The sequence below is a fragment of the Paecilomyces variotii genome (genome assembly GCF_004022145.1).
Source record: "Paecilomyces variotii strain CBS 101075 chromosome Unknown C8Q69scaffold_1, whole genome shotgun sequence".
Lineage (NCBI taxonomy): Eukaryota > Fungi > Ascomycota > Eurotiomycetes > Eurotiales > Thermoascaceae > Paecilomyces > Paecilomyces variotii.
The window spans coordinates 2533023-2555365 of record NW_021167140.1 but is presented as its reverse complement, the minus strand read 5'-3'; the positions used below and the strand labels follow the sequence as shown (position 1 = coordinate 2555365).

Here is a 22343-nt window from a genome sequence, read left to right as displayed (position 1 = left end):
AAATAGCATACGGGGGATATGGTATAAGGGTGTTCATTTTTGTGTATGGATATCTTCACTTCATTGTGCCTAGTTTTATATCGCTACTATACTATATACTAGGGTGGTCAGAATAGGAATATCAAGGATTACGATCTAAACAGATCCTACTCCCGACTAGTTGATTACTGCCATAAGTCCAACCGGACGTACTGGTGAGCCAGGCTTGGATAGCCAGTGTGAGTTCGACTGACAGAACCCATAGGCACTTCGACTCCTTAATCTTGCCTAACCACATCTTAGACATTCGGCTAGTAGATCCCATGACATAGCATATTATTTCCAATCCGTTGAATTTCTCCTATCTCTATACTAAAACCTATTTAACAGGGTCTATCCGCATGGAAGCATCACACATATCCACGAGGTAAGTTAGATCGTTTAGTTACCGTACTGTACATACATTTTAACAGTCTGCTTCATAAAATCTTTTCGGAATTTATCCGTCAACTAGCCCGGCCAACTGGCCTAGTGGATAAGGCATCCGTTTCCGGTTCTTTAACCTCGCATGCGGAAGATCGCAGGTTCGAATCCTGCGTTGGTCGATTAAATTTTTTGTTTTTTCCCCTCGAAGCCTTATTTGTATATACACATACATACATACGACGTATGTTCTCTCTTGTTTTGTCTGGGTTTTTTAAGAGGGGCTTTTTTCTTCTGATCTTTTTGTATCTTCCACTGTTGGCAGTTTGTTTTCTGCGCTGTATAGATAAGTAATCGCCACGCAGTAATCAATCTACGTCTCTCTGTGTTTGCTTCCCACCTGTGTTTGAGTGTATATTTCCTCGTGTAGTATCCGCGATGAGGCTAGACTCAATATTCTCGGTTTACCCCACAGTCCTCTGCAATAATACCGCGTCGGGGGTAGATGCAAGCAGGGAGAAATTGGAGTATAGCCATGTGTGGATATCGTTATCTTATTAGCTGAGGACCCTTTCCCGAACGCATTCTAGGTTCCTATGAATACTACCCTCCAGCGACAGGCCCGTTTTATATCACCGCCGCTGACGATAACCGTCCTTCTGGTACTAGATAGAGTAATATGCATATGCATGTATGTCTGTGCTGAACGGAGGACTTTACTCCGGGTTAAAGATCGAGTAGGGATCGCCGTACCCCGACTTTGCAAGGATTTCACTGTCCTCCTCAGCGAGGGGATGTTGGACTGGTTATCCAATCAGTCCGGTCAGTATAGGAGCATGTCTTTGTGCGGTTTTCCGGGGAGCGGCGAGCGCAGCGATCAACAATATAAGATAAATTGTGAATGGCCAGTTGGTGCGCGACTTGGCATTTGCGGGTGGCCGGAGTAGCGTCCCCTCTTCCACAGGCCAATCAGGGGTGTAATTTATTCGATCGTCACAAGATTACAGCCTGTTTGTCTCTCTTGGCGCGGATTTTGATGAATTTCCTATAATATTTGCGTATCATCCTGTACCGGCTCGACGTCATCGCACCGGGAAGTCCCGATCGGGCTGGACAACAAGGATGAACATCTTATATGGTATTAATATTAATTATGGTATTTCCCTCCCCCTGATCGTTTGTCCATGTTGGTTGTTGCTCTTCCTGCCGTTCAAGGACGCCTTGCTGGGAGAGATAAAAAGCAGGAGAAGTCGTCCGCTTTGTCCTACTCGAATTGCCTCGAAATCAACGCTGCTCTGTATAGATCGCCTCGTGTCTGGCGCCGTAGAACATTTCCTATCCTGTCTCATCCTATCCCAAGCCAGCTTTTCTTATTTTACCCTCGTCTTGTGACCGCCATAGAAACAAGGATCCCTGATTGGTACTACAACGGCTTTACCTTGTTTCTATACTCTTCCTCTTCTCGACTAATTGACTCTTGACTTCTCCTGATTCGATTGAATCCTGGTCACGATGCGTCACTTCGACGCCTGGCTCCTTCGAGACCCTTACTCGATCTTTCATTACTATTCCACCGGCCGAAGATGGCAGGAGACCATCCGGGACATGATCCAGGAACGCAAGATCTGTGCTCCGCAGGTGGATGTTGCGGCGGCCAGAAATGCGGTCCCCGTAGACCCCTTTCGCCGGGAGATGTCCTCGCAGCCGGACTCGATGTTCCTGCAGAAGCTTCCCCCCGAGGTTCGTCTGCTCATCTACGAATATGTCTTTGGGGATCAAGCCGTCCATCTGGTGCAGGTCAAGGACAAGGTCCGCCATGTTCGCTGCAACCACGTCTCGTCCTCCATCCAGAGCAACCGCCAGTGCTGCCCGCTCACTCCAGCTAGATGGCGCGTTAACGATGGCCGCATGGCAGGTCACAGCGATCGTAAGCTCTATCCGCACACGCATACGATGCTGCCAGGGAACCTGAGCAACTCAGGTGTCTCGTTGCTCCGGACGTGTCGTGCCATCTACGCGGAGGCGGCAGACATCCTTTATTCGCAAGTGGAGTTCGATGTTGATGACCTTCACACCTTCATTGCCTTCACCTTGAGTGTCTGCCCCGATCGACTGCGTTGCATTAAGCGTCTGACCGTTCAATGGATGCCCATCTGGCAGCCCATGTCGGGCGAGGAGCACAAGTCATCGATCTACTCGCATACGCACAACGACCGACTGTGGGTTGCTTTCTGGACTCGAGTAATTGCCCTTCCTAATCTGGAAGAACTTAATTTGAGCTTGGATATTGGCCGGTTTAGCAGCACCCCGGTTGGAGGTGTCATCATCGGCGGCAAGCGGATTCGACTTGCGGTTGACGAACCCTGGGTTTCACCGATGCTCTTAGTCCGTGGATTGCGCTCCTTTGACCTGTGTATCACGGCGAAATGCGATCTATCTGCAAAGATCTTGATGGAGGAAGACATCAAGAGGGATGCTGTGCAGCTCCAGGACCAGCTGCGGTCGGTTATGTGCTCGCCCCCTGGCCAGCTTCCACCGATCACCGGAATCAAATTCGAAAAGCCGTGTGCGACGGAGAAGCATGGAAGAGAGGAGCAGCAGATGTACAAGAGACCCCGTCTTGCGATCACTCCAGCTTAAGTCGTTATTGTGTCCATTGACAAAAGGATACGTCCACGATGATATGATGAATCAAGTCGAAACGGCAATAAGAAAGACCGTCCCAAAAGAACAAACCCTCCCTCTGCAATGAGGGAGCATTGAATATCGAGGCATAGCCTCGAATGCATTCAAACCCTGCAATGACAACAAACCATTCTGATGTGCCTCAACAGGTAGAACCGAGAGACCGTCGCATAAACATGTTCACTGCATTTTAATTTGCATTTGATATTTATGATACCCTTTGATAGGCGTTGTTGTTACTAGTTTGTTTATAATATTCTTTTTCTTCGTTTCTCCTCTTGTTTCTTTCATTCATCCTCCACCTTATCAACCTCATTTTTCCTCTTCTCACTTTTTTTCTCTTCCATACCTTCGTAGGAGTCTTTGACTGCGTTCATTTTATCCGCTTCATAAATTTCTGTGCCCTATTGTCATTATATATTGTTATACATCTTGAAACACCAAGATAAACTTATGTGTCATTCTCATTTCAGATGCTGTGAACTGCATGATGAAGATCAGTGTTTCCCCCTCTCATCGAGACTAGCATAACTGCTATGCAACTACTCAGATTCCTGGTTCCAATAGCTTTCTCCATTTGCGCATCTGAGAAGGAGACGAAGCCGATTTTGTTTATATGCACTTCCTCTGCGGCGGTATCGGCTGCCAAATCAGCTCTGCTAAGTAAAGATGCATGCCATACATTGCGTCAGCTGATCTACGATGTCTATTTCTGCGTCTTAGCTCGTATATTCATAAGAGCCCCGAGATAAGCGCCGTGAAAGTTAACAAGTTGCTCCTTCCTACGGTTCTGGGCCTCCTGTGATGATCTGACTCCAGCAGCGGCCCCCAAATCAGGTCACATTCTAATCCTAGTTCTACGGTGATTGAACGGGTGATAGGAACGTCTTCAGCGGTTAATGCTAGCAGCTCATTTGCTAGAGTGGGTTCTCATGCTGTAGTATCTGCCTAGCGCGGCAGGGGCTCTGGTCTCTCTTCCTTTACCCTGTTCAAAAGTACAGTGCTAATCTATATTACGAGTTTAGCGTGAGCATTTGCTTTTGCGGCGCAGCCTGATGATAAGAAGTTGCAAATTTCCTCACTTGGTGCCATTCTTTCGACCATCATCACAGCTTCGAGAATCTCCGTTATATCAAGTTGATTGCTAAGAAGAATGGCCAAGGGCAAAGGGGTGCTGGACAGGAAAAGCCTGCAAGGAAACGGGATTACATTTGATCTGAGAGTAATTGGATTGAATGGACTACGCAATAAATTGGGTGAGCAAGCCAAAAAACTGGCTGCGCGCCTCCTCGGTTTCCATCACAGATTCGTGCCTCAGGAGAAGGCAGAGGTAATCATCCTAGAACTCGCCTCCTTTTCTTCTCATTTTTGCGAACGACAGATTAGCTAATTCGTGAACATGACTAGCCTTTACTGGCATCAGAGGATCGAAGTATTTTACACAGGCTAACCGCTGACATTGGATATCCACAAGAACTTCGAAAGCTCAAGCGGCTAACAGCAAAAGCAGTGAGCGCACATAACTATGCCATGAACATTGTTGCTGCCAGTGAAATGCGCTGGCAAGGGTTGGTGAAGAGCGAACTCTTCAAGGGCATGTCTGATCGAGCACTAATCACCGAGGGCGCAAGAACTATTGGAGTTAGAGAATTAGCAAAATCCCTTAGGGTGTGAGTCCTGCATTAAAGCCATACTAGACCCCTTCTCAACCTTTAACCACTTCTTGTGCAGCGAAAGTGAGGACACCTGGTATGCTGCTCACGAGGTGCGGTTAAAAACAGCGTCGTCTAATGCGCCAATCCTCACACGTCCAAAGCCCGATCTCTATATAGCTCTACCGACATTTGAGGAAGATAAAGTACCCAGGGGCTTTGCACGTAGCCCTATTATGCGAAATTTCTGCGCTGCTAAGCTTCAGTTGCTGGCAGATAAGAAAGGCCTGTTGTCTAGTCCCCTGAGCCGTATAATTGGCAAACGATCAAAAGAGAAGGGTCGCCTTTGTTTTCCTTGTGTGGTTCTCGAAGCGAAGCATCACGAGGTAAAACAGTCAAGTGTTGAGAACTGCTATTGCCAGGCAGCGAACGGTGCTGCATGTGCACTTGCCTTGCTGCATAATCTTACTGGCAAGTACATTGCATCTGATTTCAAGAGAGACGCCCGACCTGTGGTGACAATCACTTTGAACGGACATCAGGCTCGTGTTTGGATAGCGGGTATCAAGTCCACAAAGAATGCTTCAGAGACTATCGCAACTGAGAAAGGCTCTCAGTTGCGGGAATTCACCAGAGTGAGATACGTATGTTCCCAGTGCTATCCAGTCTGCTTGGTGGTCAACGAGGAGCAATCAACAGAGGTTCTGACCGTTGACAGCATATGCAATGCATGTGGAAGGGAGATATACATTTCGAAGATCCAATGATGGAGCTTATATGTATCATTGATAACTTGGAAAACTGGATAAACGAAGATTTCCGTCCATGGGTATCAGGCTACTTAGGCAGACATTATCATGAGACAGGACTCCGAGGTGAAAGCGGTGGAGAGACAGAAGGTCTCGGTGCTGATGACGAGGAAACTGGGAGCAATTTTGAAGACAGTGATTCAGAAAGTAGTGAAGAGTACGATGACACAGACGAGGAAGAGAACGAGTGGGATGAGAATTGGATCGCACCGGAAGGCGAAAGCGAGGAGTCTGACTCTGAATACGAAATGGACTCCGACGATTATGAGGAGTATTTGCGAGATTTCAATAGAGCGGACAGTCTCATGGAACAAGTGCGTTTCTTTCCTTCCCTCTACCGATTGCTCGAGGTGGCTAACTTTTGTCATTAGCTCTCGTTGGACCATTCCGCCAAATCGACCACGAAAGTCTCGCACAAGTTCATCCAAGCGCGGAACGACCGAGGACTATAGAGAATCTTGTTCATTGACTTAGAGAACCTTAGTATGACGAGGTTGAATATTCCTGTCATTTGTACATACATATCTTAAAGTAGTGAAATTAAAGAAAGCGATCGAAATCCTAGTCCCTTATTACCCTCAAAACTATTTCTTAATGCCCTTAACAATCATATCATGCCATGGTCCGCTAAACGTCTGCGTATACTGATATGTTCTGTTTATGCATATGTTATATGTTGTGTACACAGATAACCCATTATTAATTATTCTAGTCATAACCCCAAGTCTCAAATGGCGACACTAAAAGCCTGTTAGCACATATACCAAGTCAGACTATGCTAGAATAGAGAATAAACTCCTACCAGTCCATCCATTCGCGGAAGTCAGATCCTTTTCCTCTGTCGTTCCATGCAAGACAGGATAATTCGGCCCGCCCACGCATCCATTATTCTTCACACAGCTAGCAATCGCTTCCGCAGCCGCTTTCCCTTCAAAATAAGCCCCTTGGAGAAATCCATAATACTCCGGATGAGTAGCCTCGCCCGCAAAATAAAGATTACTAACATTGGCACGCAGATTCTGATGCATCTCGAGAGTAACGCCCACTGGCCAATTCGAGTAGCTGCCGTATGACCAGGGCGTCTCGGTCCAACGAGGATACATGAATGCAATGGGATCAGGGATTTTTTCAACCTCTGGAAACATCGTCTTCAGAACGGCTAGTGCTTCTTTCTTCGTTTCGTCATCGGACATCTTCTCGATGCGGTAAGATTCAGTGTTTAAAACCGTGGCGAAGATGATTCCCGAACCGGGAAGAAAGCCCTCTGTGTCTAGCGATTGCCAGACTGTGTAGTAGCCTCGTCGGGTTGGGTCTGCGTAGAGGAAGAATTGGGTGTTTTTGTCCCAGAAGACGTCCTCGGGGTTGAATTGAAGGAATATCTTGGTGTATGTTCCCATGGCGAAGTTGGCAATGCCTTGTTTCTTCCATTTCGGAAGCGGAGGGTCAAAGGTTATAACGTCGTGTTGGAGGACTCCCAGACTGGTAGTTAGTTAGTTAGCTAGCTATAGTGAGCCGATAGCTATAAACTAGGTATAGTTGGGGGGCTTTATTTGAAAGGGAGATCCAACGTACGAGAAAGTAGAGATGGCGTAGTCGGCTTCGATGCAACTGCCGTCATGATTGAACACGCTGACACTGTCATCGGTATATGAGATGTTCGTGACAATGGTATTTAGACGAAGTCGCGAATCGTTTTTATGTAGGAAGGTCGACGCCATGCCTTTGATAAAGGCGTTGAATCCCCGTTGGTCAATGACTAGGTTATTCGCTTCTGAGAATTGATAGAAGGTAGTATTCTGTAGTAGTTAACTGTCCGTTAGTTCGAGAGCAAGATTTTGTTGAGCGGAAATTCAACGGCTCTCACGTAGTTGACCACTGTATAAGTTTCCGAACATTCTTCCTATTTATTTTCAATAAAAGTCAGTTGCTCCATACAACCCCTATATTTTGAGGAGGGAGAGAGAGAGAGAGAGAGAGGGAGATACATACTGGAGGGTAAGAATACTCCCAGTCAATCTCCCACCACTCTACCGCCTGTTCCTCTGGGGTCTGTGGTTTCCAGCCCGCAAGAGATGACGCTGCACGAAAGCTCTGGTCGAGAAGATTCTCGGTGAGAATGATACCTGCTCCGTACTCAATCTCGGAGTACGGTCCATTCTCATAGTCATCGATGAGGTCTGAGTAGTTGGAATATCCGTCTTTGTTGTAAGTCAAAATAGAAGAGTAATCCGAATAGCTATACATAAATTAGAACATAATAATAGTAGGGTTAATCACCACTTTTTGACAGAATATATCTTACGTGTTTGTAAGATTGTACTTCTTGGCCTGAAGTAACATACATCGTTAGCAAGACTTAAGTTGTAGAATATCTTCCCTACTAATTCATCACATACCAAAGTCCAAATCGGATTCTCCGGTCCTCCAGCTGACCCAAGACCCTGAACCTAGACCATTGTCAATCTAATCTATATCGATGGAAAACCACATGTCATAGGAACATACCCAGTTCGCTCCAAGTTCAACCGTGTAAGGATTTCCATCTATATCCTTTCCGAAATCAGTATGAGCGACTCGACCGCCGATATCCGCATTATATTCCACAATAATGAAATCATGAATCGATGCATTCGTCAGGGCTTGCTGTTCTCGTCACTACATGTGAGCATCGCATTGTATTGCATAATAGAGACTTAATCGCGTTCGACTTACAGCAGCAGTGATCCCTGTGGTCCCACCCCCGAGAATGGCTACCTTGGTCTTCTCGCATTTCTGCGCATGTACTACTGGATAGAGTAGTGTGGCTGTAACTGCGAGCGAACTGATCAATGAACATAGGGACATATGACCGACCATGATGATAGGAAGTGTATCTAGTCCCCGGTCTATGTACATGTACAATAGAAAAGAACTAAAAAGACGTAAGAAACCGCAATAATCTCAGGCCTGTAATGGTCTTTTTTATGGGGGTTTCCATAAAATCAAATAATAGCTTCAACAACTAGTCAGGACTAGAACCTCCTACAGACGAAGCTCTTTATGAGAAAAGAAGAAAGGCTTCCAAAGACCCTAGAATGCATCGCAGGAGCTAGTTAATACCAGGGAGCTAGGCTAGAGATAGATAATACCACGGCCATGCAGCCTGACCATAGATACCTATCGAGAGGTCCATGTGAGAGCCCGATCCCATGATCCTTATCTAGATCGTGGGGAACGTAGATTCCTGGATTCCCCTGCTAGCACGATGAAAGAGAAGAGCTACTAATTTAGAGCATGCAGAACGATTGCCAAGTCGCTGTCGGAAGCACCCTAATCGACTCGTATGGGCTTATCGTCAAGAAAACTCCGACGGATAATATTTTGGGTTGGTGGAAGTATCGCTTTTCAGGAACAGAATTCCAGGGCGACAGCATGCGGGGGCGTATAGATTAAGTACCTAGCCGTGATAAGATAAAGTATCTATTAATTATTACTTACTTACTGTCACCCAATAAACCGAACGCGCTTGTGGCTTTGATCAATAAAATGTGGCGTGTAACGCGGGATATAGTTACTCTCGAGGAGATAAGAGGAAATATTGTATGCGGGATGGACCTGCTCAAGCTGGCTTAGTGAATTTCCAATAAAATTTCGATCTTATCTAACCAGTCAAAAGTATTAATTTAACCAGGCTACTGTCCGTTTCTAGCAGGTCTAAGCAGAGCTGGTCGATGAAATAGTAACATATGCGCGGGGTAAGAGATCGATTGGATGGGGTACTACTGGAGCGGTTTAAGGGAGGCAGCCAGAGGATTCAGTCGACATTTGTAGTATTGATTGAGAAGGACGTATCGAATCGACTCTGAGAGAACCGCTCCAACTCGAAGTCTAAACTGCAACGTTGGGCCATCTGTCCGGTGGACAAATCGGTCATTGCCTTGTACATAGTTCTGTCATCGATATCTCAGTGTAGCCGTTGGGTCGCCTTCTCCATTCTTCGTACCATCAGCGACCTTCAGGTCGAATAGATTTATTAGACATGCAATCACAAACATCAGCTCCTTATATGCCGTCCCATTCCCTGCACAGCTCCACGGACCGATACTGAACGGGTAGAATGCACTTCGTGTCAGAGCTACCTGCTCTGCTGTCCATGATCCTCCACTATTCTCGCTTTCCTTCTCAGTACCAGTAATCTCATCGTCCTCGGCATTCTACCGTTCGAGAATGTACTCGAGTGGCAGTGGGTATTATTCCTCTTTATGATGGATAGTGTAGATGGGAATACCGCAATCGATGAGAATGCCTCCGGGGAGGACCTCGCGAGGTAAAATACCACCAACGCCAGGCGTCATACGAAAGTCTTCATAAATGCAGGCGCACGGATAAGTACTGGCAGCTTGCCAACTTGGGACCACCGCGGATCTCCTCGACATGGTCGAATCTGGGTCGGATCTCAGCCTCAAGTTTGGAGAGGCAGGCGAGATTATGGATTGGGTGGCACTCACCAAGGTCTCGTAGCAGTGTCCGGAAATTCCTTAATCCAGGCGACCATCTGGGCAGTCTCCTGCACCTCAACTTGAGGACTGTGTCTGTCCCTCTCCCAGCGCTTGCACTCGACGAGTGCCAGAATCCGTTTATCTGTCACAGCTTGGAGCTGGCCATCTGTAACAGCAATAAAGCTGCCTGCAGGGCCCCCAAAGTCTGCTTCCAGTGGGATTCTATCCCCATTCCACTGACAGGTAGGTAGCCCAACTACCATTGTCAGAGCTTGTAGAAACGAGACCAAAGACGTGTTAACCGCCGACTCGGACCGACGGGCGAGCTTCGATCTGGCTCGATATTCCAATTGTTCGTTATATCTTGGAGCTGGCCATCTGTAACAGCAATAAAGCTGCCTGCAGGGCCCCCAAAGTCTGCTCGCAGTGGGATTCTATCCCCATTCCACTGACTGGTGGGTAGCCCAGCTACCATTGTCAGAGCTTGTAGAAACGAGATGAGAGATATATTTACCGCCGACTCAGATCGACGGGCGAGCTTCGATCTGGCTCGATATTCCATTTTCTCGTTATATTTTGGAGCTGGCCGTCTGTGACAGCAATAAAGCTGCCAGCAGGGGCCCCAAAGTCTGCTTCCAGTGGGATTCTATCCCCATTCCACTGACAGGTAGGTAGCCCAGCTACCATTGTCAGAGCTTGTAGAAACGAGATGAGAGATGTATTCACCGCCGATTCAGATCGACGGGCAAGCTTTGCTCTGTCTCGAAAGGTTGTTGAACAGACGTGCCTTTGTTGTGCCAATGGCACCTTGAACAAAGTGTCAAGGTGCCATTGGTTAATGGCCGTTGTCGTGGCGCCAATATTGCTGAGATATGCTTGGAAGTCTAGGGATCCCCCCCAGACGACCAGCGGCTTGCGAATATTGCGCGGCAAGTCCAAACACATTGGGGTCGAATCTGTGTTCGACCGAGGGGACCAGAGTCCGGAAGAGCAAGAATTGCTCTTCCGTAACCTTCGAGCCAGATCGTAGGTCGCTACAAGTCTTTATGGACTTGTGGGCGATGTTTCTTCGCCGGGCCTCAGCGAGCCATTCGGCACCAGTTTCGAAAAGGACAGTGTTTGAAGACGCCATTTTCACGATGGGAAAGAAGTCAAAGTGGTTTCTGAGAAGGGAGATGTCTGACGCAAGAGAAAGGTAGAGGGAGTGGGAAGACAGGAGGAGAACGAGGTTGTGGGTTTAAGAAAACACTACAGTCGCTTATGGGGTCTTGTGTTGTACTTAAGCCAAAATAAATCCTTCCGCTCCTAGTAAGCTTGGATTATGGGAAGGAGCTCCCACCCCTTCTTACTGTCAAGTAGAATAGACAAAAAGAACCCATGTAGTGCTAGATATAGCAGTTAGTTTCTGTAGATAATTAACCTTTCAGATTAACTGCTAGAGACCAATCATCAGATATACCATTCCTTTCCTCGCACAACTTCACAGACCGATACTGAACGGGTGGAATTCACTTCGTGCCAGACTATTTTCATCATTCCCGGCAATCTACCATTCGAGAATATATTCGAATGACCGTGAAGAGAATACTAATAATCACTGTGGAGGTGATGTCGTTTCCTGATTTGGAACCGCGTTAGTTAGCGTTCACGCTTAGTGAACGTTGTAAACTAAATAACGAGTAGACAAACCTCCAAGTATCAAAAGACTCACTTCAGAAACCAGATTTTCGGGCGTAAACCCAGACTCGGTTATGGGATCTCTTCCCCTTTGCAGGAAATGGAATGCATCTTTCACCTTTACTGTGTCCCATTTTGCCATGCGCTCGAATGCCACTGAAAGCTTCATATCGATCATTTGCAGCGGCGAGTTTGCGGAAGAATGCTTTATCGAGATTAAGTGATGCCAGCCATTACATGCGTCCTAGCTGTAAGAGACGACGAGCAGGGTCAGTATCTAGAAGAAAGTTCGGCGGGAAAAGGAAGACCTACAACATTCAACCCTTGGAGGACAGCTAGCAGAACATCGATACTATAATGGTCATCTGACAAGTTGAGCAGTTCGAAACTCCGCGAAAAGATGTCAAAGGGTGAGGTAGCTACTTCATCGTGATATAATATTCAGGCGGACTCCATCCTGACGTACTTGTCGACCTGGATATGGAATGAGACTCCTTACTTGCGGAAGACTACCATCTCTGAGAAACGGATTCGTACGGCTGATAAGAAGGCAGTCGTTCTGAAACGATCTCATCTTCCTGTTGGAAATCGGTAGTCACACGAATAGCAGAGGCAGGATTAAAAAGTTTGACTGTCGACTGAGTGTGCTCACTAGATGGATTCGAGCCGCTGATAATGTCGTCTTTCGCAATGCTATTCAGGAGCATGGTATCGGTGTACCAGTTCTTCTTACAGGATGGCTTTTTACGTGGATTTTCTGACTCCTGAAGATGGTGTCCTGGCTCCTCTTGACTAGCTTTACCGTGTCTCAGGTAACGCCAAATGGGCAACGTTGTTGGTAGACAGGCACTCAGAACACCGGCACAGTTTTCGACCGCGGATAGTATGACTGTGTTGACATCATCCCCTGGTATATAACTCGGGTCAGTTTACTCTGTTTCTGATTGATTGTACTCTTTTCACTCACAGCTTGGGTCTGTCAGGGTGACTTGGGTCACGTAACCTACTCGGCAGATGCTTACTACGCACACCCTATATACAACCTGGTCAGCAATCTAAAACAGAATATGACTGCTGTCGCATGTACTTACAAACCACCCAGCAGGAAGATTCCAATGAGTTGTTTCCTTCTGGTAGCCGAGACTCGAAGTTTCCATAGAATCGGTAGCGGAATGCATAGGATGAAGACATCGGTTGAAGCGTTAACAATGGCAAATAACAAAAGAGCCGGAGAGTAATTGTCACATTTAGCATTCGGATGAGCTACTGGATCCCAGAGTGCTGCTGGGGGAGTGCATTGAATAATGACGCTCACCATTTGAGCAAGAGCAAAGACGACCAAAAACACTGCGACTCCGAGTAGGGTCCAGTTAAGGCCGTTCTGCAGCGGGAATAGTCGTCGATAGAATAAGAGGATGCTGAATTTCACGGTTGTTGACGCAGGAGTGTAAAAGACCTCATTCGTCAGGATCTGTTTGGCCATTCGCGTCGGTTGCTTCACCATAATGGCATGTCTGCCCATTCCAAGGGCGACAGCTGCCATAGTCTTTAGTTCTTGCACGAGGAGAAAAGCATCGCTAATGTCGCAACTTACAGAGAAAACAGCCGATAGCAAAGCAGGTAGTCAGAAACTATTGTCGTCCATGTCAGTATAACCATTCTACAGATCCTTTCGATCATCCAATTGACCAACCAGTCCCACCATAATCATCCAGTCATCCATTTTCAAGGGCACTCTACCAATCCGTCGGGCCACTACTCGCAGAATGACTGCCCCATAAGCGACGGCCAGCATGATAGAGATAGAAGCCACGATTCCTGCTCTTCGGTCGTCATCTTTGTGGCTCATTTGATATTGAATCTGCTCTGGCGTGAGTGAGGGCATCTCGAATCTGGCATCCTAAGCTGGTCGAGTATCTGGATGTGAAGACAGAAAGGAAGAAAGATATATCTTCAGACTATGAGAAATGCATTTGGATGCTCACTGTGATCGCCAGCCTACTGTGTTTAGAGCCTGCACGTTCTCATGCAACCCCTCTCCTACTTTGGGGCCAAATTCTTACCGCCGCGTGGGAGAAGGGGAAAGTAGATACAACCAATCGGTTACAATATATGGATGCAAAGCTGTACTACTTGAGCCATATTGCTTGTAGATCTTGTCTATCCGAGTTGCAGCTGTATACAATGCCGAAGCCCTTGTTCCATTTTTGGGGAGAGGGGTCGCGGGACCCTGCCGTGATTAATTGACGGACTCTACGTAGGCAAAGAAGTAACTCCAACTGGGTAGCCGAATATGTATGTGATATGTTATAGTTATCAGCATGCTTCCCGTTGTGTTCTTCTGGCTCTGGCTCAATCTACAGCTCTTTAATGTACCGAACCAGCCTACCAGCTTCTCTCATCGACGACGAAGTCAACAAACCGTGGATGCTTATTCCATCAAAGAGAATCATGCCCAGCGGAGCTCGCTATTTTCTGTTGTGTTTGATTCCCACCGTGCTGCTCTGTGCCTATCTTCAAGGGGTCGTCTGGCATGGTTTCTGCCTGATCGTCCTGACATGGATGTATGTACATACATACAACGATCTCCGATGAAGACATGAGCTTTTACTCGGGCGGGGCATTGACTATGACTTGCGGATGCACGGACATAATCAATACTACCAGTTACCAATGGATCAGCCTTATCTTGGCCGTTGTGATGACGGCCCTGCAGATAGAGGACCTGGGCGATCAGGCGGGAAATCGTCTGGGGGGACCAAAAACACTTCTCGCTAGTCATGGGGTGACGACTTCGCATGATGGACCATCTGCAGCAGCGTTCTGTTCTGGTGGCGCTGAGCTTCTGGTAACCGAATGCACTTGGTTACCTACGTGCTGACTAGCCTAACAGGGTCAATGCTAGCACTAAGGGTCCTCCTACTTAAAAACATGGAGGCCGACCAGAAATCGTGGAAGATGTGGTATGTATAGATTGTGACGATATGTTGCATCTGGTACCACTTTGTGCCCCTCTCGAGCAGTGACGGCGCATGTGCTGCGTGTGGCTGAAATATAGAAGCAATCAACAGAAGTAGACAGCGCTTGTTCTAGGTAGTCTAATTCTATACTAAGTGGTCAAGTATGTGCGTCAGGGCCATCAGATAGGCAGGCCAGCTAAGGCATCTTACGATTTCTTTGTCCTACAGTTAGAGGCTTAGTTCCAGCCCATGTATATCAACTTATCTTATTATTAGGAGTTTGGGGGCTAAACCTCTATGTTATGATTAGGTTCCTCGCGCTCAAGCGGGTACTGATTTTACTTTATGGACTTAGGGGCCAACTGTCCCATACTCCACTCCACGTCGCAGATCTCCCCGCGAGGTGGATAGTGGGTTAACTGCTGGGGGCCAGGCGATCCGACTCCCTATCCTATCACCATTTCTTCTTCTAAGTTGGATCGCGGATCAATAGGGTCTGTTGGAGGAGCAAAGGAATCATTTGACGCTTCTCTTTGACTATATGCGGGGATAGAAGATTGTTTTCTGTCCGCGTTGATAGAAAAGAATCAATCAGGTAGAATAAAAGAAATTAGAAAAATAGCCTGGCGCTCCGGTTATTCTAGAAGGCCAGTTAGTTTATCGACGACCAAGACTTGATTTATATGCACTCATAGAGTAGATCGCAGACCGTACCATACATTGTATAAAGACTGGAGGCGCAGTGCAGCTGCTGTAATCATCCCATCATCATTCACACGGGAGCTCATATTCCGATGTAGTTCTAATAATCCTGCAAGGTCGAGTGAACTACGAGTCTGCAAACATTGTTCCCACCTACGCAATGTTGAATAAAAATCGGGTTGTTAGGCTTAATATCATTCTCGTCATCACCTTCCTTCCGAAGGCCTGAAATACCTATATATATCCCGGGTTCCCTTTTTTTCTGTCTTTCTCCCTTTTCTATCCCCCAACTGTCTATAACCCCTTTTGCTATGTGATTTTGTTCGTTAGAGATGAAGAAAAAAAATGTCAGACCCAAATTATGACCCTGACGCCAAACGTCTCTGGCGCCTCCCATGATGACCATAACCATGATGATGATGACAATGATGATGCTGCTGCTGCTGCTGCTGCTGATAACGGTGGGCGCTCTAGTCTTATCAGAATTAAATAAACACTCGTCTAGATCGGGCCTGCACATTCCAATAGAAGGAAAAATAAAAAGTAGTAGTAAGTTTTTGAGTAGAGGGTCTTTTTCCGGTTATGGAGGAAACGTTGGATGGGCCATAGGGCGAGTATTAGGGCGTTCATCGGTTTGTCGAAAGCGGTGCCGTCCGCATCTACCAGGGGCCCGTGTCTTACTTCAGGGCTTCTTGGATTTACGTACGGCACACTTGCCGGCTCCTACAAGAAAGGACAAGGCACGGCGAGCATCTTACGATGCCACAGCCGTCGTGTTTGAGCTGGGCACTTTTGTCTCCTTGGACGATCTGCCACGCAGCTCAGGGGACGCGTGCCTAGCGTGGGCATCATCCTCGTGTTCTTCCTCGCTACCCTCGGGCGATTGGGGTCGGCTGGGCTGCAGCAGAGACGTCCGGCTCCGCATCATCTGCGTTGATTGTGTCAGTGGCTAAGAGAAAATACAGAGGCATGCACTCCACGGATCCGGGGAAGATAATCCTATGTTTCTCGTTTTTTTCGAAATGAAGGGGACAACGAAAGGGATTCAACAGACACTCACCCATGCTCTGACACCTCCGATCAATCCCAGGCTGTAACCAGTCGCGAAATCCTCATTCCGGGCATGGCCACCAGGGCTCTCAGCACGGTTCGGGATCTCCAGACGCGATAGATGCGTCTTAGCAGTGCCGTTGCTGGTGGTGGGGCTGGTGAGATTATTACCACTCCTCGAGCCACCAATATCAACACTGTTCCGTGCGCTGCGAGCAGGGCTGCTGGGCCGGCTGTTCTGCCAGAACTGGCGCAGCTCCTTGCCCAGTTCTTGCCCAGTCGATGTCCAATTGTTCCGAATGTTGTCGCGGATTTCACTCACGTGGCGCTTGATCTCCAGCTCATTCTTCTTGAGCCAAGAGACATTGAGCTCTTGTCGGGAAGCGCCCCGCTGGAATTGGCGAGCGATATACTTGTCGTAGTCACGGACAATCTTTGTGATTATTCCCGTGGTGCTGACACCTTCCGTTCGCTGGGTGGCCAAAAACTTTCCTTGGGCCTTAATGGGGGCATAGATGTCGTCTCCCTCGGCCGCGCCGTATGGCAGATCATCGTGTGCGACGTAGTCGATCTGATGCTCTTCCAAAAACTCCGGGGTGACGATCCAGGGACAGTTAGGAATGACCTCATCCACCCACTTGCAGTGACGGACCGTCTCTGCTCGCTCCTTGCCGCTCAGCACGGTCAAGCCTTTCCGCTTGTGTGTCTCTTCGTCTCCGGTCACTCCCACGATGAGATAGACTTCGGGGAAGGCCTTCTTCGCCTGCTCTAATTGCCGCATGTGTCTGTTGTAGTCGAATGTCAGTGATTTGTCAAGTCATTGTACGGACAGCTTTTGTCGCGTTGGCACCAAGCTACCCGCGCGCTCGACGAGTCCAACTCACCCCAGATGGAAGAGATCAAAGACTCCATCAGCGTAGACACGCACTGGCCGTCCTGTCGGGGGAGGGTTCATGGAATAGCCCTTGGGGTTCTCCAGTCCTGCTCTGTCGGGCGGTGCCATCAATCCGTCCGCATCCCCATGCTGCTTGCTTGATGATGAAGATGGGGTCTGGCCATGGGATGCCGGCTTTCTCTTGGAACGATGTTCGATGTCGATACTGGACTCCGTCGTCTCCGACGGTTCTCCCGGATCTTCCTTTCTCCTCGACGTATCCTCTGCTACGCCATTGTCGACAGCCTGCGGTCCGTCGGCCATTGCACCGTTACGGGTTCGAGCGCGCTTGGTCGGCGGTACGGACGTGGGCTCGACGGCCTGAGATGGTTTTCTATGTTTCCCTGTCGAGGCCGTGGGAGCGGCTGAATCGTCACCTTCTTCTCCGGAAGCGTCCCGAGACGAAGGTTGCAACAGATCTGCGGTCGATGACTTCGGGATATTGGCCGATGACAACTGGGACTGGGACTGGGACTGGGACGCGCTGCGCTTGCGCTTGGCGGAGCCCGAGAGGGACGAGGAAGAGGACATGAAGGGCAGCGTGTGGGAAGCCTGGGAGGTGAAGGGAGAGCGTGCTGATCAGCTCCCCTCTGGCTGGATATTGCAGCTGATCGGAAGAACTGATCGGAAGAAAAAGGATGAGAGATGAGCGGTCGCTTGATTGTTCGAACGGTCGATGCAGAATGTCAACTCGCAAGTCGGTCAACAGGGGATGGGTAGCGGCCTTAGGCTTGGGCAGTTCGAGGGACCTAGCAGTGTAGTAGTGGACCCCCCAAGACTTTCCCGGAGCTTTCTAGAGTCGACGAGAGAGAGAGTGGGGAAGCGAAGGGAAGGGAAGACGGGGAACAAGCGGAAATCTCTTCGCGCTGCAACGGCCGACGAGACAGAGGCCGTCTGGGGGCCGCGTGCGCTCGTGCGATGATGGGATTAGAGAAGAGAAAAAAAAGAATCACAAAAATAATAGTTAATGGGTTGTTTTACTTTGACTGTAGATGTAGATGGAGATGAGAATGAGATGAGATGAAGAAGAGAGAAAAAAGCGGTGGGGCCAAAGCAATGGAATCGGGTCACGTCATGGAAGAAAACAAGACGCATCAGACACCAAAAGGACCATAAAAAGTCCTGGTAAAGTAATTAAAGAAAAGAAAAGAAAAAGAAAAAGAAAAAGAAGAAAAGGGGGGAAAAAAGGCCAGACTGAGAATCAACAGAGCGCTCTACGCGTTGGAATCGTCTTCTCCAGCCATCGTCGTCTTTTTCCATGCCATGTCATTGGTAGTATAGTATTCTCTCTAGGATCTGCTTCTTCTTTTAAAAGCTTCTTTTTTCCTCTTTAGGGAAGATTCCGTCGCGGGGAGAGTCGCGCTCATCTACTGAGGTCTCCCAGGAGAGGATATAAAAAGGCTCTGCCGCGGCCCGGAAACTGAACAAATACGGATTCCTGTCCAAGCAGACTAAAAAAAAGACGATCTCAAACGTGTGTAGACTTAGATACCGGTTACGCCTGGATGTGTGCAATGCCATTGTGGAACCCCTGCCCCCGTTCTTCTGGCCGCTGGAGCCGGTGACAAGGCTCCAAGCAGGATAGTAAGTAGAGTAACTCGTGCAGTCCACCCCAGCGGAAGCCCTCCGCAGCCATATTCCACCAATCGGTCCGGGAGAGCGCGACGAGAATGACAGGTAGCAACAAGTTAGGGGAAACAACAAGAGGGAAAAGAAAAAAAAAAAAAAAAAGGCCGAAGGAGAACATTTCCGTAGAGAAGAACAAGGCGAGTTTGGGAGCAGAAGCGGGAGTGCGTTCGGTATCTCCTGTGCAGACATAAAACAGACGTACGGTCGTCGAAGGTATTGTATTCACCGGCCCGGACACCTTTCCCATACATCGCAAGACATAGATCGCCTCCCGAATCGAGACAAATGATGGAGGACTCAAGAAGCTACCGCTCGAACCGTCTCCTCCGTTACAGGGAAAATCGAGAAAGGAAAAGAAGAAGGGGGAAAGAAAAGGGGACAAGCGGGGACCGACAAAGGCTCAAGTGGAGGGCGGGGGGATAGCGTCGTGGAATCAATAAATCATAGGATCACAAATGCGGTGTCCCAGAGAAGCAGTGAATCTCGAACTAGGAAGACTCCTTCGTCTCCGCAGCGGCTGACTTCTCCGTCTCCGTGGCGGACGAGGGCGATTCGGAGATCTTGGGAGCATCCCCGGTCTGGGGAGAAGCGTCACGATCCACTTGCGGTCCAGGAGTGCCTTCGCGATCATTTCTAGTCGAGTCTTCAGTGCCTCTCTTGACTTGGTTCTCCAGATCCTTGTCTTCATCCGCATGGTCAAAGAGATCCTCCTCATTCTGATCCGTCATGACTTCTGTGCCGTCACCGAGAAGGATGATCCGACCCGAGCGGACGCTGAAGCCGCGCGCACGATTGTCCTGCTCCAGTTCATAGTCATCGGGGCTCTCGTCAAACTGATGCCGGACGCCAGGGCCGCGGAACTCAGCTACAGCCCGTCAGTCAGTAGGGCTCTCCTTGGACTCCGAGGATTGCTGGCGAAACTTGCCGTACTCGGGTGGAGCACAAGGCCCGTCGCCTTTGGCTACCCGCTCTGCAATCGTGTTATACCACTCCTCCTTGGTCTTGCCATGGAGAAGCCCAATGACAATCATGGTCATGTTGTCACAACCAACCCCGCCGGTCTCGCTGTTGGAAGCCAGGCAGTTGTCCATCATGTTCTCACAGATCCGGTGCAACTCCTGCTTAGCTGCAATTCCTCTGCGAACGAATTCGACCACGGCCTGAGAAGACTGGCAGTCCCAGATACCTGCAGTAGAGACATGTTTAATAAAGCAGCGCGGCTAAAGTGGGGGTAGTTTTTTTGAAAGACGAAATCCGACGTACCATCACAGGCGATGACGAGGAACTCATCGTCATCAGTGACCTCGTGGACGGTCACGTCAGGATAGGCAGTGACAATCTGCTGTTCGGGAGACAACTCGGGGCTCTTCTTGAATTCGAAGTCTCCAATGGCGCGGGACAGAGCCAGGTTGCCGTTGACCCGTCCAAAGTCGACGAAACCGCCTGCGGCGCTGATACGCGCTTTCTCGCCTGCGGAGGACCGTCAGAATGAACATCGAGGCAGAGTCAACCTAATCAAGATATTCTAACCTTCGTTCTGGGGTTTATGGTCAAAGGACAGAGGCTTCGCGCGGCCTTTGACACCAAGAACAGATCGTGAATCACCAGCGTTGGCCTGTAAACGACGTAAGACAATGAGACCTTGACAACATGGTAACAGACACATACCACCCAGATCTTGTCGCGAGAGATGACACCAACCGACGCTGTGCAGCCAGAGACTTCTTCTTCGTATTTCGGGTCTGCTTCCACATCAGCCAACGTTCTATCAGGGTCCGGAACCCTTCAGCGCCGCCGCCAACACTGCAACCCACCTTCCAAGATAGCGCGATCCGTAGCCAGGAAACCATCCTTGAGGGCCTGCTCAATGTCGCCCTTTGCGAATGCGTCTTGTTTTGCGACGATCTTGTGGACATTCTCTCCTGCGAATAGAGCTACCTTGTCTCCTCCATGCCCGTCATATACACCGAAGAAGGAGAGCCGTTTGCTCGGATCGGTAGGCTTGCCATCGCTATCCACATACTTGGCCTGCAGATCTAGGACTGCCGCGTGTGCGTCTTCCATGCTGATTCTCCAGCCCTGCATGGCGGACACGCCGTACAGGACACATTCATCTTCGCCTTCCGAAGAAGTCTACAACCCCAGGGGCCCAACGTCAGTTACCCCAGACAAGAAAATTGCAATCGAAAATATCAAGACAGAATTGTTACTCCAAGGCCCTGGCGCGGTCCTTCGTCTGCAATGGGTTGTCCCTCGAGCAGGAAAATGCATTCGGGACCACGGTGCGTCATGCCCCGCATCCTGTCCGGCACCCATCTCAACTGATCGCAGGACCAGAGGGGAACATTGGCGACGCAGACAGGGCCTGACGCACCTTGGCACAACATCAAACAAGAGCAGGAATCAGATCCTCACCTTCTCTACTACCGGCTCTGATAAGGTCTGACCCATGATTTATAGGTGGTCACGGAAGTCTAGTGAAGGATCGATTGTCGACAACAGTCATGCACAACGACAGACTGCCAGGAGAATTCTGCTATTATCGCACGCAGTCCAGTCAGGGAACGTGGTCGGACGGGGGTGTGAAGACTCTGTCGAGGGGACTAATGCTCACAGTCGTAGCGCTGGGGACCGATGGATGGGTAGAGAGAGAATCTGGGCGGGGAAAAAGGCGGATGGAGCCAGTGCACCAGTCGATGGGGAGCGGTTCAGGATCTCTGTTGCAGGTCAATATTGGACTGAACACTGCAACGGCGGGAGGAAAAGAGGAAGAATAGATCTCGAGCACTGGCTGGATGCTCAGGAACCAAGCCAAGGGAGGGCGGAGCAAGATTTGAAGGGGATGATGAAGTTTGCAAGTCGCGTGTTTGAAGAAAGCTGCCGCAGGTGAGAAATGACGAAAATGCTTAGCGTCCGGTGACTTGGTGGTCGCCCGTAAACCAGGCAAGTTAAGTTAGTAGTAGTAGTTAATTATAATTAATTTAAACCAGCAACATGGAACAGGCTGAATTAATACTGGAAAAAAAAAAAAAAATCCAGTAAAAAAAAAAATAGGGGGGGAGAAGAAATCAATGAGTTATCGACCTATGCACTACGTAATAATTCCCCAGATGTGTTCTTGTTCTTATCATGGATTCGTCTAGGTATTCTACCACCCCTCCAGGCTCTCTCCCCTTTCTCTCTCTCTCTCTGTCTATGAATTTCATAGTAATAAATCATATATATACATTTGCAACAATGTCTGATCTGTCCTTCTTGCATTCCTGACTGACTGACTGACTTTCCCTTCAGAGCACTTTACTCTATGATGGCGGTGAATCACACAAATGCGACCGGCTCTCCGGTCAATCTCCCCCACGATTTGT

At 48.7% G+C, this 22343-nt stretch overlaps 9 protein-coding genes and 1 non-coding gene across 10 annotated transcripts; 5 read left to right on the top strand and 5 right to left on the bottom strand.

The window, feature by feature from the left end:
• The first annotated feature begins 496 nt into the window (after positions 1–496).
• Positions 497–584, top strand: C8Q69DRAFT_t21. The gene has a single exon. It is a non-coding gene; the product is annotated as a tRNA-Arg (tRNA).
• A 411-nt stretch (positions 585–995) lies between these two features.
• Positions 996–1409, top strand: C8Q69DRAFT_452088 (hypothetical protein; the record flags this gene model as incomplete). Its single annotated transcript, XM_028629543.1, has 1 exon — positions 996–1409. One exon carries the CDS (start codon positions 999–1001, stop codon positions 1347–1349), a length of 351 nt encoding a protein of 116 aa, XP_028489340.1. The 3' UTR covers positions 1350–1409.
• A 505-nt stretch (positions 1410–1914) lies between these two features.
• Positions 1915–3042, top strand: C8Q69DRAFT_484483 (hypothetical protein; the record flags this gene model as incomplete). The annotated part of the gene is made up of 1 exon (XM_028631768.1): positions 1915–3042. One exon carries the CDS (start codon positions 1915–1917, stop codon positions 3040–3042), a length of 1128 nt encoding a protein of 375 aa, XP_028489339.1.
• A 1010-nt stretch (positions 3043–4052) lies between these two features.
• C8Q69DRAFT_33297 (hypothetical protein) lies at positions 4053–6161 on the top strand. Its single transcript, XM_028627492.1, has 6 exons — positions 4053–4055; positions 4113–4343; positions 4495–4757; positions 4819–5383; positions 5458–5862; positions 5920–6161. Exons 2-6 carry the CDS (start codon positions 4323–4325, stop codon positions 5998–6000), a joined length of 1335 nt encoding a protein of 444 aa, XP_028489338.1. The 5' UTR covers positions 4053–4055; positions 4113–4322; the 3' UTR covers positions 6001–6161.
• A 160-nt stretch (positions 6162–6321) lies between these two features.
• C8Q69DRAFT_396330 (putative flavin-containing polyamine oxidase) lies at positions 6322–8392 on the bottom strand (the record flags this gene model as incomplete). The annotated part of the gene is made up of 8 exons (XM_028627730.1): positions 6322–7027; positions 7121–7344; positions 7413–7448; positions 7538–7784; positions 7851–7876; positions 7945–7995; positions 8054–8191; positions 8261–8392. The coding sequence occupies 8 exons, from the start codon at positions 8390–8392 to the stop codon at positions 6322–6324; spliced, it is 1560 nt and encodes a 519-aa protein (XP_028489337.1).
• A 1639-nt stretch (positions 8393–10031) lies between these two features.
• C8Q69DRAFT_503212 (hypothetical protein) lies at positions 10032–11158 on the bottom strand (the record flags this gene model as incomplete). The annotated part of the gene is made up of 4 exons (XM_028632470.1): positions 10032–10282; positions 10342–10494; positions 10548–10706; positions 10930–11158. 4 exons carry the CDS (start codon positions 11156–11158, stop codon positions 10032–10034), a joined length of 792 nt encoding a protein of 263 aa, XP_028489336.1.
• Positions 11159–12080: 922 nt separating this feature from the next.
• On the bottom strand, positions 12081–13856 carry C8Q69DRAFT_33175 (hypothetical protein). Its single transcript, XM_028627482.1, has 5 exons — positions 13397–13856; positions 13298–13334; positions 12795–13239; positions 12671–12735; positions 12081–12610 (listed from the first exon to the last, which is right to left on the bottom strand). The coding sequence occupies exons 1-5, from the start codon at positions 13586–13588 to the stop codon at positions 12213–12215; spliced, it is 1137 nt and encodes a 378-aa protein (XP_028489335.1). The 5' UTR covers positions 13589–13856; the 3' UTR covers positions 12081–12212.
• Positions 13857–13954: 98 nt separating this feature from the next.
• Positions 13955–14903, top strand: C8Q69DRAFT_495002 (hypothetical protein; the record flags this gene model as incomplete). The annotated part of the gene is made up of 3 exons (XM_028632223.1): positions 13955–14267; positions 14420–14551; positions 14826–14903. The coding sequence occupies exons 1-3, from the start codon at positions 14025–14027 to the stop codon at positions 14901–14903; spliced, it is 453 nt and encodes a 150-aa protein (XP_028489334.1). The 5' UTR covers positions 13955–14024.
• Positions 14904–16002: 1099 nt separating this feature from the next.
• Positions 16003–18078, bottom strand: C8Q69DRAFT_33075 (cholinephosphate cytidylyltransferase). Its single transcript, XM_028627472.1, has 3 exons — positions 17300–18078; positions 16426–17200; positions 16003–16293 (listed from the first exon to the last, which is right to left on the bottom strand). Exons 1-3 carry the CDS (start codon positions 17878–17880, stop codon positions 16120–16122), a joined length of 1530 nt encoding a protein of 509 aa, XP_028489333.1. The 5' UTR covers positions 17881–18078; the 3' UTR covers positions 16003–16119.
• Positions 18079–19316: 1238 nt separating this feature from the next.
• Positions 19317–21894, bottom strand: C8Q69DRAFT_33072 (serine/threonine protein phosphatase). Its single transcript, XM_028627471.1, has 8 exons — positions 21593–21894; positions 21394–21514; positions 20793–21111; positions 20647–20720; positions 20509–20593; positions 20242–20448; positions 19904–20164; positions 19317–19843 (listed from the first exon to the last, which is right to left on the bottom strand). Exons 2-8 carry the CDS (start codon positions 21427–21429, stop codon positions 19467–19469), a joined length of 1359 nt encoding a protein of 452 aa, XP_028489332.1. The 5' UTR covers positions 21430–21514; positions 21593–21894; the 3' UTR covers positions 19317–19466.
• Positions 21895–22343: the final 449 nt, after the last annotated feature.